This window comes from Gobio gobio (genome assembly GCF_949357685.1).
Source record: "Gobio gobio genome assembly, chromosome: 6".
Classification (NCBI taxonomy): Eukaryota; Metazoa; Chordata; class Actinopteri; order Cypriniformes; family Gobionidae; genus Gobio; species Gobio gobio.
Window position 1 is genome coordinate 14,434,227 of NC_137102.1, and position 20,531 is coordinate 14,454,757.

Genomic DNA, 20,531 nt, shown 5'->3' on the forward strand with positions numbered 1-20,531 from the left:
TTTGTACATTTGAATTTATTTTGTACATTCTATAACTTTTTTACACTTTCATTTTTTGAAGTGCAATAATATGCTGGGTGTCTTCTTTAAAAAGAGACCAACCTGTATTCCAAAGCATTCATGAATTACAATCATTGGATAGTGCATTTTCACATCTATGTTCAAAGATAAGGGGTAAATGCCCAGAAAAAAATACATATTATAATGCATTTAATACTCATTGACATGTTTGCACCGATACTGGGGAATGTTGTCACACTCTATGGGGTAAATTGTCACAATGATCACAAAATACCACTGTCAATTATAGGAACATTTTAAAACAAATGAAATATAAAACAATGAATCTTATGCTGATACAAAATGTTTAAAATGGCAACATTTAAAGTGCATATGACAATTTACCAGAGTACAATTTTAGAAGATAAAATTCACAAAAATAAAATAATAAAAAAACAAGAATGTGTTTATTTTTCTACATTTATTTAAAATATTTTTATTTTCTTTTTCATATCATTATCATGTTTATAAATGTATTTTATTATTATTAAAATTAATTAAAATTATTCAAAATTGAAGTGAGTAGGTTTTTGAAACCAACATACAAAACCACAGCTATAAAATCATTTCATTTAAAAAGTGGGATACAGCTTTCCCAGTTGACAACTAGCTTCAGTCTCACCCATCCTTCTAAATCGTATGTCTATCAGAAAGCATCTCCTAAATTTGTTTTAATGCATTTTGTGTCATAATGACGGGGCGAATATCTTATCTCGAAATGCACGTTTTCTCATCCACCTCATATCTCAGTATGTGTGCTCTTTTTTCATAATGACGAGCTGATTTACGCCTGTCAAGATGGAAGGCTTATAAACAATCTACATCTCCATTGTGAGGCTGCAGTAATTTAATGCGTAAATTCTGCTGGTGAAGCATTTCTGCCACTCATTCACTACACTATGTTAAAACACAAGAGCTCTTCTCTTGTGTCGTTCCACTCTCTCTCTCATTTCTTCCCTTATTGTCCGTGTAAACCACATCAGATACATGACTATTCCCCCAGTTTATTCCACTTTCCCCCTCCGCTGTGAAGCTTTGATTGACTGCTGACTGTGAAGTCGCCCATAGACAATGATTCCATATAGCCATCATGACCATCATCAGTAATTGATAGTAGATTTAAATGACTCTCCTGCTCATTTGCCATTCATCTCCCACCAGTCCCATTACCCTTGTGCTATTTGACAGGCAATCACCTCCCTGAGAGATTTGTTGTCCAGTCGAAATGATGTCACACGAAGGACTTGCACATTGTGGATCTCAAAACTTGTCATTTTGTTCCCTCCTTCCCCTCCTTTGCATGTAATGCGAATGAGGGTTGTTGGGAAACTATGTGTCATCCAAAGTCCTCATTTACACAGAAATTGTAGTTTTTCTTCTATGTTCCATTTATTGCTAAATGAAAGATAGCCTTTTAGAGGAAAACCGCACACCTAAATTATGTTAAAATTATACGTAGCGATCTGAATGGAACTGGATTATGAATAGTAAACACTGAACTGAATGTACAGATTTTGTACGGGTAATTTCCCGTGCAATCGTGACTCAGAATTTAAAAAGTTCATTTAGTTCATTTCAAATGATCTGATTCAGATCAGAACTTTCTGACCCTGGAGGTTTCATCAGATGATACACAAATATTTCAATTCCCAACAACATGACTACATATTGAAAAATGAAGCATGTTTAAACAAGAGGTTGGAATTGGAAAGATTAACTGACTCGTAGCACATATTGCTTCAGAAAACACATTTATTCAGATTAGCTGGAACATTTTCGCAGTTTCCAGTTCAATAAGTAGATCTGCATCAGATGACACAATGTTTTGATATATTTGTACGCTCGACCTCATCTAACGTCTTCTTTTTAACAACAAAAACACACAGATGTAGGAAATGTTTGCAATGCTCTTAATTTTTGTGCATTTCACTTTTTTTTCTCAGAGCCACACACCACAGCACAGGGTTATTTATTTCCTGTGTTCTCTTTCGTGGCTGCCTGTTTACGCATCTCAGTGTCACAAAAAAAAGGAAAGTGTAAAAAAAGAAAGCATACTAAGAAACATCTAGTAGAGTTAGAACACACAAACAATCGCACCTCGACTCGAGCGGACAAAGCGGCTATCCGTTCCTGCTCTTATTTATTTATTTATTGTATAATCTTTACCTGGATATAACAGTTTCTTCTTATTTTTCATCTTTCGACAATAATTACACAAATAAGTACATTACTTGCATGTATCAACAGCAACGTAAGCCACTGCAAACAGTCATCTTGTTTTATGTGATTTATTTTTTTTAATTTGGCAGTAAAATCATTCCTCTAAGGGCCTTACTGTATGAATTATGCCAGCATATTTCCCGCAAACAAACGCAGACATCTGTGAGGCACAACACAATCAAATATGCAAATGAGCATGATACATTGGCTTTTAGAGGCAGAAGTAGGAAGCTCATTAAAACGATTATTGCAATCCTTAAAAGTAACAGTTGGACCGTTATTTGAGTTGAGTTTGAATTTGGAACCAATTTCATACCTAATTGCCTGTAGTTGGCTGTCTGACAGGTTCATTTAGTTTGCTGCAAATAAAAGCTATGTATTAGAGATAATAAAGCAGCAGAAAAGAGAAGCCCCTTTCAAGGTAAAAAAAGAAATAAATAAAGAGAGGGATCGTTTTGAGTCATTTTGAGTCGAATCAGAGGCTGAGGCATATTTACGGTTAGCGTTTAGCGAAGTGTTCGGCACGATGTGTTTTCCGGCTTTCCTTTGGTATAGATAATAAACTTCAACTCTATGCCTTCTGATAACTGTATGTATTTTTCTACAGTATTTTACTCCAAGGGAGTGTTTACCGAATAATTTATGATTTTGCTTGGATTTGTACAGCCTTTCATCTCCCTATCTGCTTTACATCTTTTTCATCACAGTCTAAACTGACAGGGGCTGGAGGAGGCAGCGTGCGGGACAGGCTGTTTTAAGGCAGCCAAAGCAAACTTCACAGCCAAGCGCAAGTGACTGTTCAGCCTCATAAAAGCAGCCTTTTGTTATAATCTAATGAGACTGATTGACCATTTGCATATAATTTTACTTCCTCAAAGGCTCAAATAGGACGAATGAATCACTGTAATGTGCAGCGCACTTTGATGTACTTTATTCAGCATTTGATTTGCTGTGTATATAGTTGTGATTAGTCTTTTTTCTGTTATTGATACAGCGTGAATCATTGCCATAGCAGGATCGCTTCTGTGGCAGAATATAGAACATCAAAGAATGTTAGTTTTCAACAAGATTTTTCTGTTCGTGCTGTAACCCTTTTCATTCCCTTATTTATAAGTATCAAATGGACAGTCTGTCCTTGTTCTAGCCTACGGGTGACCCCCCATTGTGCAGTATTTCAAACTAACTGTTTGGAAAGCCTTTTCATGCTGCCTTTGGAGACTCTCTGACAAGAATGCTCATTGCATTTCACCATCTATGCACTGGCTTTTCCATTTTAAAGTTATGATGTTATCAATTGTATGTTGCGAGATTTACAATGTGATGCCTTCTTTGTCAGGTTCTTTTGGATTTACCTCTGAACAAATGATAATGGACATCAAAAATGTATTCATCAACACTAATGACTAGTTAGTCGTAAAAGAATCATCTTTTGAAAAATGATGACACGTAACCTACTGTGTCTCTGTTCATTCTAGCAGTCCTACCCAGTGCCCAGTCTTGGGGACGAAGACTTCAACATCCCGCCTATCACTCCCCCCACCCTCCCCGAACACATGCTGGCACACTTGCCCGAGTCTGAGTCTGGAACGTACCATCACCTTTGCCCCCCTGTCTCCCAGAATGGACTGCACCCCTTTCACCTGCAAGGAATGGACCTGACCGGCATGTCGGTCCCCAACATGTTGGGTCAAGATGGCAGTCTGCTCACCAACTCCCTGTCAGTGGTGAGTACGCTCTCTGGCTAAGACCTGAGGCATATGGAAGCCTGTTTCTGCCAACAAGGGCAATTCATTAAGTAGAAAATAAGTAGTAGTCACACTGTGAGATATAAAGCCACAATTATGAGAAATAAAGCAGCAATTGCATGATTTAAAATCACATTGTGACATATTAAGTCATATTGTGTTATAAAGTGACAATTATGCAGCAATTATGAAATATAAAGGCACATTTAGTGATTTTGAGATCAATCAAATTGTAATTTACAAAGATAATGTTGCAATTTGTAATTTATACTGTATGTACAGTACCAGTCAATATTTTTTATTCCTGTTTCTGAAAGAAGTCTCTTCTGCTCCCCAAGGCTGGATTTATTTGATCAAAAATACAGTACAAACAATACAATTATTACAATTTAAAATAACTGTTTTAATATGTTTTAAAATGTAATAGTTATATGATAGAAAAGCTGAAATTTCAACATCATTACTCCAGTCTTCAGTGACACATGATCCTTCAGAAATCATTCAACATTATTATTATCAATGTTGAAATAGTTGTGCTGCTTTTCATTTTAATTTTTCATGGAAACCATGATACACTACCATTCAAAGGTTTGAGGTAAGTACTATATATATATAAAACAAATAATCATTCTTTTTATTCTGCAAGGACGCAGATGCTATTCTTTTCACCTTTCTGTTCATCAAAGAATCCAGACAAAATATATCACGGTTTCCTCAAGAACAATCATTGAGCACCAATAATAATTGAGCACAAAATCTGCATATTATAATGATTTCTGAAGGATCATGTGACACTGAAGACTGGAGTAATGATGCTGAAAATTCAGCTTTGCAATCACAGAAATAAGTTACATTATAAATTATATTAAAACAGAAAGAAAAAACTTTATTTTTAAAGTGTAATAATATTTCACAATATTACTTTTTACTAGTAGTTTTTAATAGTTTTTACTGCTGTATTTTAGATCAAATAAATAAAGCCTTGGTGAACAAGAGACTTCTATCAAAAACATTTAACAATCTAATGTTTCCAAAGAATATAAATGTGCTTCTATATAATATAGTATGAAAAGTTACCAAAAATATATTTCTTAGGTATGGAGGAAACTTCATTGTAAGATACACATTCTCTCCTTTGAGATGTCACTAATGCATTTCGCATGACAGAATTACGCAACAGCAAAGTCGTTTCAGTGCCCAAACAATGATTTAATTGACACAAATGAAACACCTCAACAGAGATTATAAGAGGTTGGAGCGGCATATAGAATGATTGAGATTGCACCCAGCAAATGAGAGCTAATGTGATTTAACGCACAGTGAAACAATGCCAAATTCCCTGTTGGATTAAGTTAATTAAATATAATTTAGCATCAAGGCACTCCTCCTAATGCATTCTGCTTGCCATGTAGCTGTACTAGATAGTTGTACAGTACATTTAGAAAAAAAAGAACTTTTGAATCTTAGAAAGAATAAACAAATCAAATGCATAATATTTAATCATTAGAATAGCTGTGTGTGACATTATATATATATATATTATTAGATTTAACATTTGATGCATATTAAAATATTTTATTTGGTTTGCTAACTTATTTTTTCACCTCATGATTCTCTTGTCTTTTTATTATATTATATTAATATTAATGACAAATATCTACAAATCGCTGCCACTTCTGCAGAAACGAAACCCAAACCTTATATTTTGGTTAAGTGCAAGAAACCTCATAAAGTGATTATGACACATATGAAGTGCTGGTGAGCTGTGACTAACTGTGGTTGAAGATGAATGCGAGATGTGTTGCTAATCTGACGCTCGAGTCAAACTGAAACTTCTCCTCTTCGTGTCTCACCTATTGTTTTCCACATAGTCCAAGTTTGGGGGCCAAACCTAAATATTGAGCGTTGTTTTTGTGCATGATAAACCCTGCTTGTTTTGCATTTTTTTTAATCGTGATTCGTGACCTTTATTTGATTAGATTCGCACAAATAATTATGAGCACATGAAGGCAAAATTACAACTGCCGTAAGAGAAAAAAATGGTACGACCAATATTTACGATTCCTTTGTTACTCTTTTGGGGAAAAATGCACCTTTGTATAGTGCCCCTCTTCAACTTGCATCAAATAGATTTTTAAAGAAAAACATACACATGGGTGGCTGAAAAAAAACACACAGAGTGACATACACACTGAAAGATATTGAGATTCACAAAGGCATTTGTTCTTTTCACCTTAATGTTCTCAGTGCTTGGAGAACATCCATTTAGAGCGGCTATGAATTATGGTTGCCAGGCAACGGGACAGAGAGCTTGTAGCTGCAGTGGAGAATGAAAGAGCTAGCTGATGGAATTAATTTTCTCTCAGCATTAGCCTGTTGGAGCTGCCTTCTCTGGTGGAACAGAGAGTGCATTTATGTGCCTCTCACATTTTGCATTCATTGTATAGGTCTCAGAGCTTGCATTGTTTAGCCAGCAGAGTTAGTTGAGTGAAATGTGCTTCACCCTAAAAACTATTAGATTAAAAGGAACATTATCTCGTAAGGTTTCACCATCCCTCCTCGTTCCATTAAAAAGAATGAAAGTAAATGCCGTGGAGTAGCTGAATGGATCTGCCCTAGCCCTGAGAAACAGGGAAGGTTTCATTTTAAACATATAATGTGAGAGATGAGATCTCGTCCGGCCGTTCTGATGAGCTCAGTGATTCGCATAAAACGCGACGAATTTATTGGAAATGCTCAGGTGAAGTTTGCTTTCCAGAAAGCCACATGTCCGCTTAAATAAGCACAAGTTGATGTGTGTAAAATGTGCAAATCTAAACAGAGCTGACAGCGGAGGAGAGAGAGAGAGAGAGAGAGAGAGAGAGAGAGAGAGAGAGAGAGAGGGCGTGAGCGGTAAAAAGCACCGAGATCGTCCATCATCAGCGCAAAAGCCACTAAATCCTCATCCAGCAGTGGCCTAAATAAAAAAAAAGGAACAGTAATGGACATAAATCTCCATTTATTGTAAATTTGCAGCAAAGCCTACAGTTTGCAGCACTTTGCTGCGCACTGCAAAACGTTTGAGACCTTGAAAGTGCAGCGTGACAAGCTACTTCTATTAGACTGCTTTTGCATAGATCATTTACAGTGAAGTTTAATAAGAGACAGGTATTTGCATGCGGTTGTGTAAAATTCAAGCGAAAGCAATTAAACACTGACAGATGGCGTAATACGGCTTTAAGCTTTTATACTCCAAACTACCTCACTTCTCATATGTACTCCTGCCATGTCATAAATATTGGGTGTTTTCCATCGCGTAGACTGTGACAAGCTATTATTACTAATAAAAAATAGCAGCGGATTAACTTGAGAGGAAAGAAATTAATAGTTAAGATTACGCCAGAATATGTTTCAAATTCATTCCAACGATCAAAAGGGTAAACAAAAAGCCAGTGTGTGTTTTAGCTTATAAAGATCTACAGTAACACAAGGACATGAAATACACCCTCATTACTCTGCCTGAAAAAGTCCTTATCATTGGGCTGTGGTTTTATTACCCTGAGCAAACAATTGCCTCTGATCTAGTCCAGCACTTAAGCTATTTATACCTTTTTAATGGAAACAGAAGGACATGAAAGTGCCCCTGAAGTGACAGCCGGAGTAAAGTAGACATTATTTTCCTCCCTTTAAAATGTCATTGGACTCCATGGAAAGCTGGGGTTCTCTCGCCCCTTTCATACGTCTCTGTCGCGCACTATAGGAAGATAAGCATGCAAATAGTCTCCTACTGTACGTGTGATTACAATTTGCCCTGTGATTTAAAGGAAATTGATATCAAATGAGTATGACCTCCCCTGCGGCACGGGTCAGTGGATCTGATGAAAAAACAGCCAACCCAGGCAGCCATTTGTTATTTAAAACTTAAAAAGTGCAGAACAGGCAACCTTTAGGGCTTTTGTCTGTGACCTCGTCACGTGACCTCTATTCATCCCTGGCAAGCCTTTGTCCTCTGTGTAGTGGAGATTAATGGTGAGCTCAGATGATAAATACCATCACAACCTTACTCTGACAAACGCAATTGGAGTTTTTTTTCTGCAGCCATGTTGATCCTCTTGCCGTAAAGTTTTTTTCATTGGGAAATTTCTCTAGCTAACGCAGTACGATTAAACAATTAGTCTGTGATTTCACTCTTGGTTTCTGTCAGAGAGCTTGTCCTGCCACTAAGTTTTGTTTTACCAAGAAAAGGAAAGGTGACCTTTTAATAGCATGCGTGGTTTTCAAGTTGAAGTGTGTTTTCTACCCTAAACTGACCACATTGTCTTATTACCACACACAAGGTGGGTATTGTCTGATTAACTAGCAGAAAAAAAGTCCCCCTCACGAAAATACAGATGTTTCACAAGAAACCAAGTGGGATGGGGTAAAATACTGAAAAGACGGAACGTATTAATAAGGTGAACGCGCTTCGCTGAAAAATGAAACTTTCTCCTGTCCATTAACGTTGCAATGGTTAAACCCCCTAAAAAGTTGAACAGGTTTCCACTGCGAAATTTTTTTTCTCCCAGCCATTTCTTGAGAACTTGACATTTTCACCCGTGTCAGTTTGATTAGTCAGTTAAAACCGCACGGATTGGAGATTTTCCTCCCTATTGCTGTGTAATGTCACGTCATTTAGTCCTTTGCATCTAAATCAACTGCATTTGGATTCGTGCTGAATTCCCGTAAATTGACAGTTTTTCAGATGCTCCATGACATGACATAAAACACTCTCATGTTTTCTAATGATTAATCAAGTTGAACACATGAAAGTGCTATTGTTGGCTACAAATTAAACTGTGTATATATATATATATATATATATATATATATATATATATATATATATATATATATATATATATATATATATATATATATATATATATATATATATATATATATATATATATATATATATATATATATATATATATATATATATATATATATATATATATATATATATATATATATATATATATATATATATATATATATAATTCACCCAGAGTACCCTAATGTCATAGCAGTGATTTTGCATGGACAAGCACAACTCTAAAATTCATGGCATGTAATGCATTTTAAAATATTATACAGTACATTTCCTGTGTTACTGTCTGACAGGATGAAATATGTGTGAAATCTTTGCATTAGCATTTTTCAGCGCTATCAAAGGCTCGCTTCGAAATAATAGACTGTTAGAAGGCGATTTCGGTATGTTTTGTGTATTGAGGGTTCATTGTGTCTGAAATGTTTATGTGGGGAGGGAGACACAGAGTCACCTGTCCTTCAGAGAAATGCCCGTGGCCTCTAACCCCAAAGCTCCACCTGTCGGGGGCATTGTGCTGAATACAATGGTGGGCGTGGGGTACATTTCAGGTCACCTGTTGCTTCAGACAGTATCAGGTGACAGACTACCACTACAGGGCTTGTCCTTGTCGGAAGTGATTTATCCCCCAGATACAGTGTACAAAAGCAATGTTTTATACACCCTGATACAGCCTAGCATTCACAGCAGCAGCAAAGTGAAAATCTAAACCTGTCATTTAGATTTTAGTGCTAGTTAACATTAGGATTATCTTCGTATGTATACCCTAGTGAAAAAACCTATACCAAAAAACGAAGTATACTACTAAGTATAAATCCATTAAGAAATGTACTGACATATCGCTTGAGATTTACTTGATATAAATATTATAATTAAACTTTATTTAGAGTACTTCTTTAATGCACAACGCACATTTCTTAATATATGTGTTTTAATATCATTATTAGTAAGGATAGGATGATCTTTATGGTCTTTAAATGCAAGGTTTGTAAAGTGTACCTAAAGTATACTTGCAATAGTTCCATTTTAGCACAATAAAAATAAGTATTAGATTTAAGTATATCTTTAGTTGTTCCTCACCACTACTTCCGGATAACTAAAGTGCATTAAGTACAGAATTAGTTGTTCTAATTTAGCAGATTGTAAGTACACTAATTTAGTATACCAAAAGTTCAATTGTATGGTATTTATATTAAATACATAAATATGTAAATGTATACTCAGCATAAAATAAATATATTTCAAATACATTTTCGTATATTTATTTTTCACTCGGGTAGGTAGACCTTTTGGGAATTTCTATTGTAACATTTCTGTGTGCTTAGTTTTAATAAGTAATTTAATTTAATATTAAATAGTGCCTTTTTTAAGTTTTTTAAAGGAATATTTCAGGTTCAGTACAAGTTAAGCTCAATCGACAAACTGAGTGCAAAGTGCCTCACTGTAACTTCCATTTTTGTCAATTTTTTTAAAAGAAAATGGATTCATGTCAAAATATTTTTTTTTGGTAATCAACATCACGCTACGAATGCTGTTGATTGAGATGAACTTAATCTTGAAATCTAAAGTTTTCTTTTAATCTTCCAGATGCAGCAAATGGTCAACTCAGACTCGCGTTACGGTGGCCACCCTCAGGTGGATGCGCTTAGACCCAGGGTCCAGCCTGGCATGGTTCCTCAAGGTCAGCTGACCACAATCAACCAGTCACAACTCAATACTCAGTTGGGTCTGAACAGCAACAATGGCACCCATGGATCCCCATCTCCACCAGAGAGCAAGTCAGCCACACCCTCCCCTTCCAGCTCCGTGCATGAGGACGATGCAGATGATGCTGCCAAGGTGAGAGAGGGAGCTTTACCCATTCTATGATCTCATGAATATAAAAGCTTATCTTCCTCACACACACTCACACACACGGTCAGGTACTATTTTATGCACTGTGGCAAAATACAGTGTATTAAAAGGAATGAGTCACTGCTGACCTTTCAGCAAGTTGTACTGCCATGTTTCCTTAAACATAGATTTGCTAAGACACTGATCTGCCTCAAGTCTGTACTTCACAGCCCAAATACAGCACATTTTCTCCAAAACTCCACATCAGGACTGATCCTCTGGAAAGTGTGGCCGTTTATGTGCTCTGCCAAGATATTTTTGTCTCCTTTCCCAACACAGAAGACATGGTTCAGCATTTAAAAGTCAAAAGACATTCATCATCACAATTACGTGCTACTTGTATTTATATAAAGTCTCACAGTCATACATTTCAGGAAATGTTCAAATTGTGATTTCCTGATCAAATCTGACATTTCAGTCACTTATCAATCAAATGTAATGGAAATGTATATAGTTAGGACTGTTACAAGAATGAAGCTTTGGCTGGTGATTAACTGTCATAGCTGCAGTCCGTAACTTTTTGCACTCTAGCGGTTAATAAACAGAACTGCTTGCGTCTTGCGGAAGAACATTGCTGCCGGAGCTACTTCTCTATGTTTATGTCTATGGCGAGTCACGCAGGGACTGTGCTCCTCCGCAGCAGTTCCTACCAGTCTGGCCTGAAATAGTCCCAATATAAACACTTATTATAAGGCTACCATATTGATTCAGGGTAAGACAAAAACACGGTTTGGAAATGGATTCATTTTGTACATTCTCATTATATAATTTTTGTAAATCTTGAACACAAAAAAAGTTACGGACAGCAGCTTTAATTAAACAGTTACAGTATTAAAGTGGAAATGTAATAGTCATACACCTTAAGAAATCATTTATTCCCACTGAACTTGGAATCATAAAATGCATGATGTAGTTTAAGGCTTTCTAAAAATATATATTGCACATAATAATTGTTTTCATTCAAAAAGTTCTATTTATAAGTGAAATGTATTATATTTATATGTGCAAATAAAATTCCCTTTGGATAGGCATATATGATTGGCCTTTAATGTGTACGGTGATTGCAATCCTTAATCAATGAATAGATTAACGATTATGATAATCATGATGCCCTATAGCCAAAATGTATTTTTTCTAGTTATTCTCCATATTATGTTCTCTATATCAATATTTAATTAGCTAGCTCTTTGTCAGTGAAATCTTTATAAAAATAAATTCAAAATATCCTTATTCAGCGATGACAAACAACTGCAAACGTCATGGAAATTCATTGGTAAAAATGCGTGGGAACCCGGTATATACGACTAAAGCACGGAAGTCATTAAAATTGAAAAAATAGCTCCAGGCTTTAGAGACAAGGCTCACTAACTAGCTTTAGGAAGATGATTCATTCATAAAGCTGTTATTATGGCTTAATCTAATTGGATATCTATTGTTTACTATAATGAGCTCCTCTCTCCTTTCAGATGAATGGGGCAGAGAAAAGAGCAGCCACAGACATGGCCAAGAAGCCCAAAACCCCCAAGAAGAAGAAGAAGAAAGACCCCAACGAGCCTCAGAAGCCAGTGTCAGCCTATGCCCTGTTCTTCAGAGACACACAGGCAGCTATCAAAGGCCAAAATCCTAATGCCACATTCGGAGAGGTCTCCAAAATTGTGGCCTCCATGTGGGACGGTCTCGGCGAGGAACAAAAACAGGTGACTTTCTCTCTTTAATAAAGCTTGCTTGTGTGCAAACGTGAAAAATGACCTTTATCTTGCTGTGATCTTGTGGCTGACTCATAAAGACTGAGGTAATGCAGCAGGCATTAGATTACTCTGTGCTTCTATATACACAGCACATGTTTTGTTTATTATCTAAAGTATTATCTATAATATATACACTAGTATGTCCGCATAACGATTTGTTATGACAGCAGATGTGATGACGCACATGTTGGTCAGAACATTTGCTGATTTCCCCTTGTGCAATCACAGAATAACTTTTGTCTCCACTGTGGTGTTGTGGTCTAACATTAGCACTGTTGTGCATGTAGGGGAAGTCTTAAAGTCAGGTGTGAAAACAGTGAAATATGTGAGATGGGTTTTTTTGTATTGGAATATAACACACGTTTTGAGGTCTGCTAATCGCTTAATCAAGTTTGAGTACATATTTAGCAGGAATACAATCTGTAATGTTTGAGTTTTGATTTAATCACCAAATGGCTACTTCAGGTAGAGTGTTTCAGCATTTTTTGATGTTGTTTTATTGTATTCTGGACTGGCTTAAAAGTTTATGTTACAAGTAACTGATTAGAAAAATGTCCTCATAAATGGACATGGTTCACCCCAAAAATAAAAAGTGTTCCCCAGAAGTTAGAAAGCCATACAGGTTTGAAGTGACATTTTTAGGTGAGCTAGGGTAAACTTACCCATTAAGCACACAACTATCTTTTAGCTCAGATTATAAAAAATCATCCTACTTGATGTCTTAACCAATTGATGTGTTTGTTACTATGTACCTTCTGTAATTTCAAGCTAATCAGTCCATTGCACACTGAGAAATGGGTATTCATGTGTTCACACTGTCTGGTGGCCATTTTGAAAGCTGTCTGAAAACTTTCACCAGAAGAGTAGCCCCTTAAATGTGCATTTATTTTTAGTATGATTTAGTATATTTTTTGTATATTATTGATGTTTAAGCCTTTATTTTGGATAAGTATAACATCTTATTAAGAGATTAATGTTTAGACTTTTGCATATTAACCTGGAACCTGGATGTGGGAAATAATTACAGTTAGATCCAAAAGATAGTTTTAGCAACATAGCGCAGATGCTGCAGAACATTGTTAGCTGTATAAGATTGGTGCTACACTAACATATTACTTCACAGGTATTACTGGCTTGTACTTTTAAATCCATTATATTATAAATGTTTATTGAGTTTCTGTGGTTTTACACTGCTGTCATTTTTAAAGACTTCATATTATTGTAAGGTGAGCTTTAAGGGTGCACTACTATGAAAAGCACAGCTTCAGTGTGACATCAATAAGAAAAAGTATAATTTCATAGATATTTTCAATAATAGCGGTCCACATTAAAATATGTATGAACTTAATACATGACCTAGATTATTTATTTAGCAAAATTGTCCTTTTAAATTTAATTTTATAATATTTATTAATATAAAAAAAGGTTTGCTGTTCCAATAAGGTTTGCTGTTCTCCCTTTAAGCTCATGCACATTGAACGTCTATGTAAATACTTCATAAACAGACTTTAAATATTAACTGTCACTTCACTGGTTGTCACTTCAAGTTGATCTTTATAAAATTATTCTTTAAAAATGTTGTTTAAAATAAACAAGAATTTTCCCCAAAAAAAACATGTGAGCTTAATGGCATCAGGGGTGTGCTTAAAGGGTACGAACATGTACCCAGACTTTTTGCATTTAATGATGTATATCTTCATTAAAATGCCTTTTTTCATTTAAAATAAAATAAAATATTATTGTGTGAGAGATTAATCTTTTATTTTAACATAACTTCTTGTACTGAAACCAATACCCTGTGCACTAAAATGTCTCAATGTAGACTTTGGTGAGCTTAATAGGTACGTTTACCCCTATCCCTTTAAGGTACACATTAAATCATGCAGTCAAATAACAATTACTTTTTATATGCTTTGCATTAAAACTGTTTATATCAAAGTGTAATATTGGACCTTATGTAGTATAGTAAATACCCTTGTAAAGGTTTCTTTTAAGATTGAAAGCAGTGACGATGAGAGGGATTAGCACTTATTTTAACACCTAGACTCTTTTTTTAAGGTGTGAATTTAGGGTTTTGAAGAATGACATGACATCCAGAGTTGCTTCTGATTTCAGAATAAACACAACTGAAAGTACCTATTTCTCTCACCGAAGCCACCAGGCAGCATCTACAGTCATAAAAAGCTAAATAACTCTTTTATTTTTTGTAGTCATTGAATCGCGCTCTTTTTACTTATGTAAAACACTCAGCCGGTGAAGCTGATGAAAACACTTAAAAGTACTTTTCCTCAGGAGAGGATGTTTGCCTGATAAAAGAACATCACGTCTCTCTGCTGTTTTTGTCTTTCTCTATCACTCTCTTTTGCTCTTGTCTTTTTAGTAGAGGTCTATTGGTTGAGGTAATAACAGCACAGATGTATTGATGGGCAAATAATTACACATATGCCCCAACTGAAAGGGGAAATATGGACGTCCATAAAGGCAGAAGAACAAGCGATGGATAAAGTGGGCTGCACTCAAGCACCATTTCAGCGCTCCAACAACAATTACGCATTATGGCTCATAAATGGACTGCCATTAGATCCCATTTCTAAGAATAATTGTGCACAGGAACATGAAGAACAGCTTTGGCCTCTTAATATATTTTTCTTTGTTTGTTTGTTTTATCATGGCAGGTGTACAAGAAAAAAACAGAAACTGCAAAGAAGGAGTACCTCAAACAGCTGGCTGCGTACAGAGCGAGCCTCGTGTCTCAGGTACGTGAATGACTCTGGGTTATTGATATGCGTACGCACTTTAAAATCGTGAAGTTTGAGAAGGAACATTTCGAGATGTTCTTGTTTGGCAGTTTAGAGATGTTTTTGTGACAGTTTGAGTAAAAAAATAGACTCCTCTCGCACACCTGAATGGAAATATTACGGAGAAAGCGTGAAAAAACTGTCGTAGCTTGCTAGAAATCCAATATTATTGAATAAATGTAGCAAAATTTGAGGCATACAAACTGGATGTAAATATTATGAGTAAGACTTTAATATTTGTTCATAAAATTGATAAATCTGTACATTCATACACTATATTTACCATTTATATATTTTGAAATATACATATATTTGTTGCATATATTTATATTTAAAAGTCATACAACATGCATCGGGCATTTAAAAGCATACAATGATATTGCAAATACATGCTTAAATTTTTTTTTAAAAAGAAGCATCCAACAACTAAAATATTTTCATAACTTTCTCTAGAGCTACAATGACCCAGGCGATGTGAAGGCATCACAGGCCTCTCAGATGCTTGGGCCCAAGCCGTCAGTTTTCTCCGGGGCCGGTCAGTCTCACCCAGGTCTCTACATGACTCCTTCGTACCACCAGCAGCCCCATCTACCCCAGATGCAGTCAGGCCTAGCCCGAGGTGGCGCATCCCGGCCCAGCGCGCCCATGAGCATGGGCAGCATGACGGGCTCGTCCCCCCCTCCGCTGCAGATCAGCCCCCCCTTACACCAGCACCTCAATCTCCACCAACAACAGCAGCAACACCACCCGCTGCCTCTGCACTCCCCATCCATGGCCCAGGTGAGACATCTACTGATGGTTTGGCAATGACTCTTTTTAGATACTTTTAAATTTTGAGTAAACATTGCACATTTAAAATAAGTTCCTATATATACACTACTGTTCAAAGATTTGGGGACTTTTATTTAGCAAATACACATTAAAGTGATCAAAAGTGACAGTAAAGAAAATGGACTACTTGCACTGAGCTTCGTGACGCACTACCGCTTTGAAATGGTACATCTCACTTATTTCCGGTTATGAATATTTTCAATGCACTGTAGAATAAACACTTCCTAAAATGAGTGTTTCAGAGACAGGAGGATATATTCTGATGATTACTGTGTACAGAATTCTCCAAACTCAATGGAACATGACGTTTTAATTCCAACCCGAGACGATCTGAGAGAGCAGCGGCTGTTAAACAAACGCGATTATGTCACCACAGGTGTCAGTGCTCGTCTAAAGTAAACTAGTGATCGCGATGCTGAGGCGTGTGAGACCTGATGAATACAAACCTTTATTTATCTGTATTAAATATTTTAATCAATGCTTACTTAATAAACAAGGTAGTTGACTGCCATTCTCCTCTACGCTGTGTGCGTTTCTGTTTAAGATTAATTAAATATTTAACATTGTTACATTTATTTAAGACACATACCGAGCATTCATTCATTCAACTATTTTAAAACACTGGAATAAAAGCACCAGCGCATACAAGCAATCATTTTTTTTAGTCCAATTCGTTTAAAAATGTAAACTCAACAGGTATGAAATATGATCAGTAAGAGAAAAACACTGTTAATGAGAAGACGAGCACTGGACTGCTCCAGGTTAGTGGGGAAATATATTTATTTATTATTCAGAATGCATAATTGGAAAGAAATTATATTTATTTCAGCAGGTTCAAGATAATTCATGTTAACGCAGAGAACATGATTCATTCTTTTAATTAATTGGCAGCCATAAAACAGTAATAATCTGCGTTCACCTGTATGTCGATGCGATAAACTACCCGATAAGTAGTTGTGCAAGTGGTCCATTACAAAGTAACAAAAGATTATAAATTGTGTTCTTTTGAACTTTCTCTATTCATCAAAGAATCGTAACAAAAAGTATCACTGCTTCCAAAAAAAATATTAAGTATTAATATTAATACTTTTTATTAAATTGCTAATAATATGAAATGGTTCTTTGGCAGCAAATCAGCATATTAGAATGATTTCTGAAGGATCGTGTGACACTGAAGACTGGAGTAATGATGCTGAAAATTCAGCTTCACCATCACAGGAATAAATTATATTTTATTTGTATTCCATTACAAATTTAAATTTAATAATTTGTAATATTTTACTGTATTTTTAAGCAAATAAATGCAGCTTTGGTGCACATAAGAGACATCTTAGAAAACAGTCCTATTTAAAACGTCATAAAAAGAAAAACAATTGTCATAATGTTTATATTTATGTAATATATTAATTTAGCCTCTTATGACTGTACACATATACGATTTTTGTTGCCATATCAGTTATAGTCCCCACATCCAAAAACCTAAATATTTAAATAAATACTTAAAAAAAAAAAATGAATCAAGCATGATATTGACTAATTCACCCCACCCATCTAACACATTTCACCATCCAGTCAATTCCCAATGGGTAGAATCAAGACCCTCCCTAGATTTGTTTTCTTCTTTTGTGAATGATGTCACATTTAGGAAGTAAAATGGGTTGTGCGTTCTATTTCATGTTGACTTTAATCAAGAAAGACATTAGCAGCCTTTTCACTGTTATTAAAGCAAGACTAAAAAAAAGCCACGACAGACACCAGGCCGGGCCAATTAAAAGATTTGCTCGTCCGCCAATCTATTTTCCATAAACCTTTTTTCAAGAACCCGCCTTGTCTGATACTTCTCCAATTTCCATTCTACATTATCGTGGAACAGATAGCGTAGCGTATATGTGTGTGTATGAATGTGAGAGTGGAGGAAGTGCTGTTTATGCAGCAGATGCTGCACCGTTTCATTTTTCATCATTTCCGGCCCCTTCAGCCTATCTCTCGCACCGGCGAATGAGGTCAAGAGAAGAACCATTAATATCTGCCAGCTTGTTTTATGTCCACACCGTGCAAAAAAATCCCAGCGTATCACACAGACAGATTTTCAATTTTCTCTCTGTAATAAACAGATGCATTAGGATTTGGATGTGACTTAAGGTTGCACAAAAAAACTCACATTGAGATTGATGAATACATCAGTGTGGAAGACAAAACGCCTCAGCTATCTGATGAAAACAGTTTTTCAGACTGGGCCGAAGGAAATGAAATTAGTTCTCTGCTAAAGTGTATAGGAGGAGAAGGCTGTTTTTTGAGGGCGTAGACAACAGCAAAGCAGAGAAAGCAAATAAAGGCTCTACCCGTTCACACACAAACCCCCCCCAAAAAATCGAATTAAAGAGAAAAACAACTCTTTTGAAATAACGTGCACTGTTTATTGCCTCTCCTGTTTTAACGTGCGAGGAAGAAGAGGGTGTTTCAACCGCAGCCCCGCGTTAACACCCAGCCTCATTATTAGCATCAGTGCTAATTAAACCCTTGTTCCCCTAATAGAGATCTCAAACAGAGGTGGTTAAGGAGAGGTTTGAAGCCCGAGTCTCCTTAAACACTCGTGGTGACAGCGAGAACGCCGTTAAGAGTTCTGTGTTGATCCGTTTCATGTCTTAATAGCCCCGAGTTGTGCTGGAACTTCAGTGGGATTGAGATGAGGTTGTAATGAGGTCCTAATGAATAGCACCCTTGTGCCTGGAAGCTCTTTAAGAGATGAGCATCAGCTGGGAGGCAGGACTGACTGGGGCTGGAGAGAAGGAGAGGGCGGAGAATCACATTGTCTTGGGGTAAACAGGGATTAGCTTCATAAAGAGGGATGAATCAGGTGGTCAGGAGAACAGGTGACACGCTATCCAATGACAGCGGTTTGATCTTTCACAGAGGGATGCGCCGCCCCGACATTGAGGGATGAGCTGTTCACGTTTGAATTGTTTTCTTAGCGCGTTTTGATAGGAATCATTAAGGAATGTATAGATTCCATCAAATACAAAACCGAAAAACATATTTCTAATTCAAACCGATGCCGCAATAAAGCTCGCCATCCACATTTGAATATGAAAGGCATATTGTTGCAAGTTTCCCTTCCTGTGCCTGCTGGGAATTCTGGGAAACGTTGTATTTAAAAGAGCAACCACTTGATTGAATTTCATGTGCTTCTTTTTTATCAGTCCTCAGCAGGAAAATGAACTATTGCTGTGGATGATCATCGTCATAAGGCAAAAAAGTGTCTAATTTTCATGCAGATTATAGTGTGAATTTGTCTGAAGTCCAATTTTAGATTACCACAGGGCTCCTTGTATAGCTCTGTCAATCTTTTGGAGGAGAGTACGAATGCTTAAACTTGGCTTTTCTCTCCTCCGTTTGGGGAGTTCTTAAGCCTGTTCTGCAGATCCTGCCTTTATGGGAGAGTTTTTAAATCCAAAGGGGAGTAATAATCCTCGTTCATTTTTGCATATTTGTGGAGAGCAAACAAAAACGCGCGGTTCAACTTTTTCGGTGAGCCGAGGCGGGCTGGGGGGAGGTGGGGCGGTGTTGGGGGGGGAGAGAGGGACACAAAGGGGCAGATGGAGCCTTTGTGATCGAATGAAGGAGAAGAATTTGAGGAACAATTCATGAATAGGTAGAATCTCTGGAGGGGGAAAAAAACGCAGCCACCTGCTGTCTTGCTCTTTCAGGCAGATTCTCTTGTGTACCACTGAGATTAACTTCCTTTTCACATGCAGTCTTTCCTAGGCTAAGAACAGAGAAGAAGTCTTCAAATTAGAATATCTGCTTCGTTTATTTTTCTTCTACCCCCACCGGTCTGGTCGACCACCGAATGCAGTTGCTCATTAATGCTCATTTGAGGCTGCTTGCGTTACACTGTCATCATGTCCACTTCAGATCGTGTAGGATGTTTGCTGGAATTAGACTTGAACGAGCTGTTTTGTGCTCTGGTTTCTCTCAGAGAAACAGGAAGGCTAGTTCAGCATTCTGAATAAATAAATAAAAGTTTGGGGTCAGTACGATTTTTTTCTTTGAAACTAATTCATACTCTTATTCAGCAAATATGCATTACATTAATCAAAAGTGTCAGTAAAGATAAGTAAATGTATATATATTTCAAATAAATCCTGAACAAAAACTGTATCACGGTTTCCACAAAAAGTGGAGTATGCAAATCAGCATATTAGAATGATTTCTGAAGGATCACGTGAAGACTGGAGTAATGATGCTGAAAATTCAGCTTTGCCATCACAGGAATAAATGACATTTTATAATATATGAAAATAGAAAACTATTAAAATATCTTTTAGTTCTACTGTATTTTTGATCAAATTGATGCAGTATGGGTGAGCATAAGAGACTTCATTCAAAA

General features: G+C 36.4%; 1 protein-coding gene across 4 annotated transcripts in view; it reads left to right on the forward strand.

The window, feature by feature from the left end:
* Positions 1-20,531, forward strand: part of tox (thymocyte selection-associated high mobility group box) — a 103,986-nt gene that overhangs the window by 80,719 nt on the left and 2,736 nt on the right. For 2 of the 4 annotated variants that reach the window (XM_079819968.1, XM_079819966.1), the window contains 5 exons: positions 3,756-4,004; positions 10,459-10,710; positions 12,231-12,461; positions 15,188-15,268; positions 15,764-16,090. In XM_079819968.1, the coding sequence (XP_079676094.1) occupies positions 3,756-4,004; positions 10,459-10,710; positions 12,231-12,461; positions 15,188-15,268; positions 15,764-16,090 (1,140 nt within the window). The remainder of the gene's footprint in view (positions 1-3,755; positions 4,005-10,458; positions 10,711-12,230; positions 12,462-15,187; positions 15,269-15,763; positions 16,091-20,531) is intronic. The other 2 variants (XM_079819969.1, XM_079819967.1) reach the window with 1 other exon arrangement.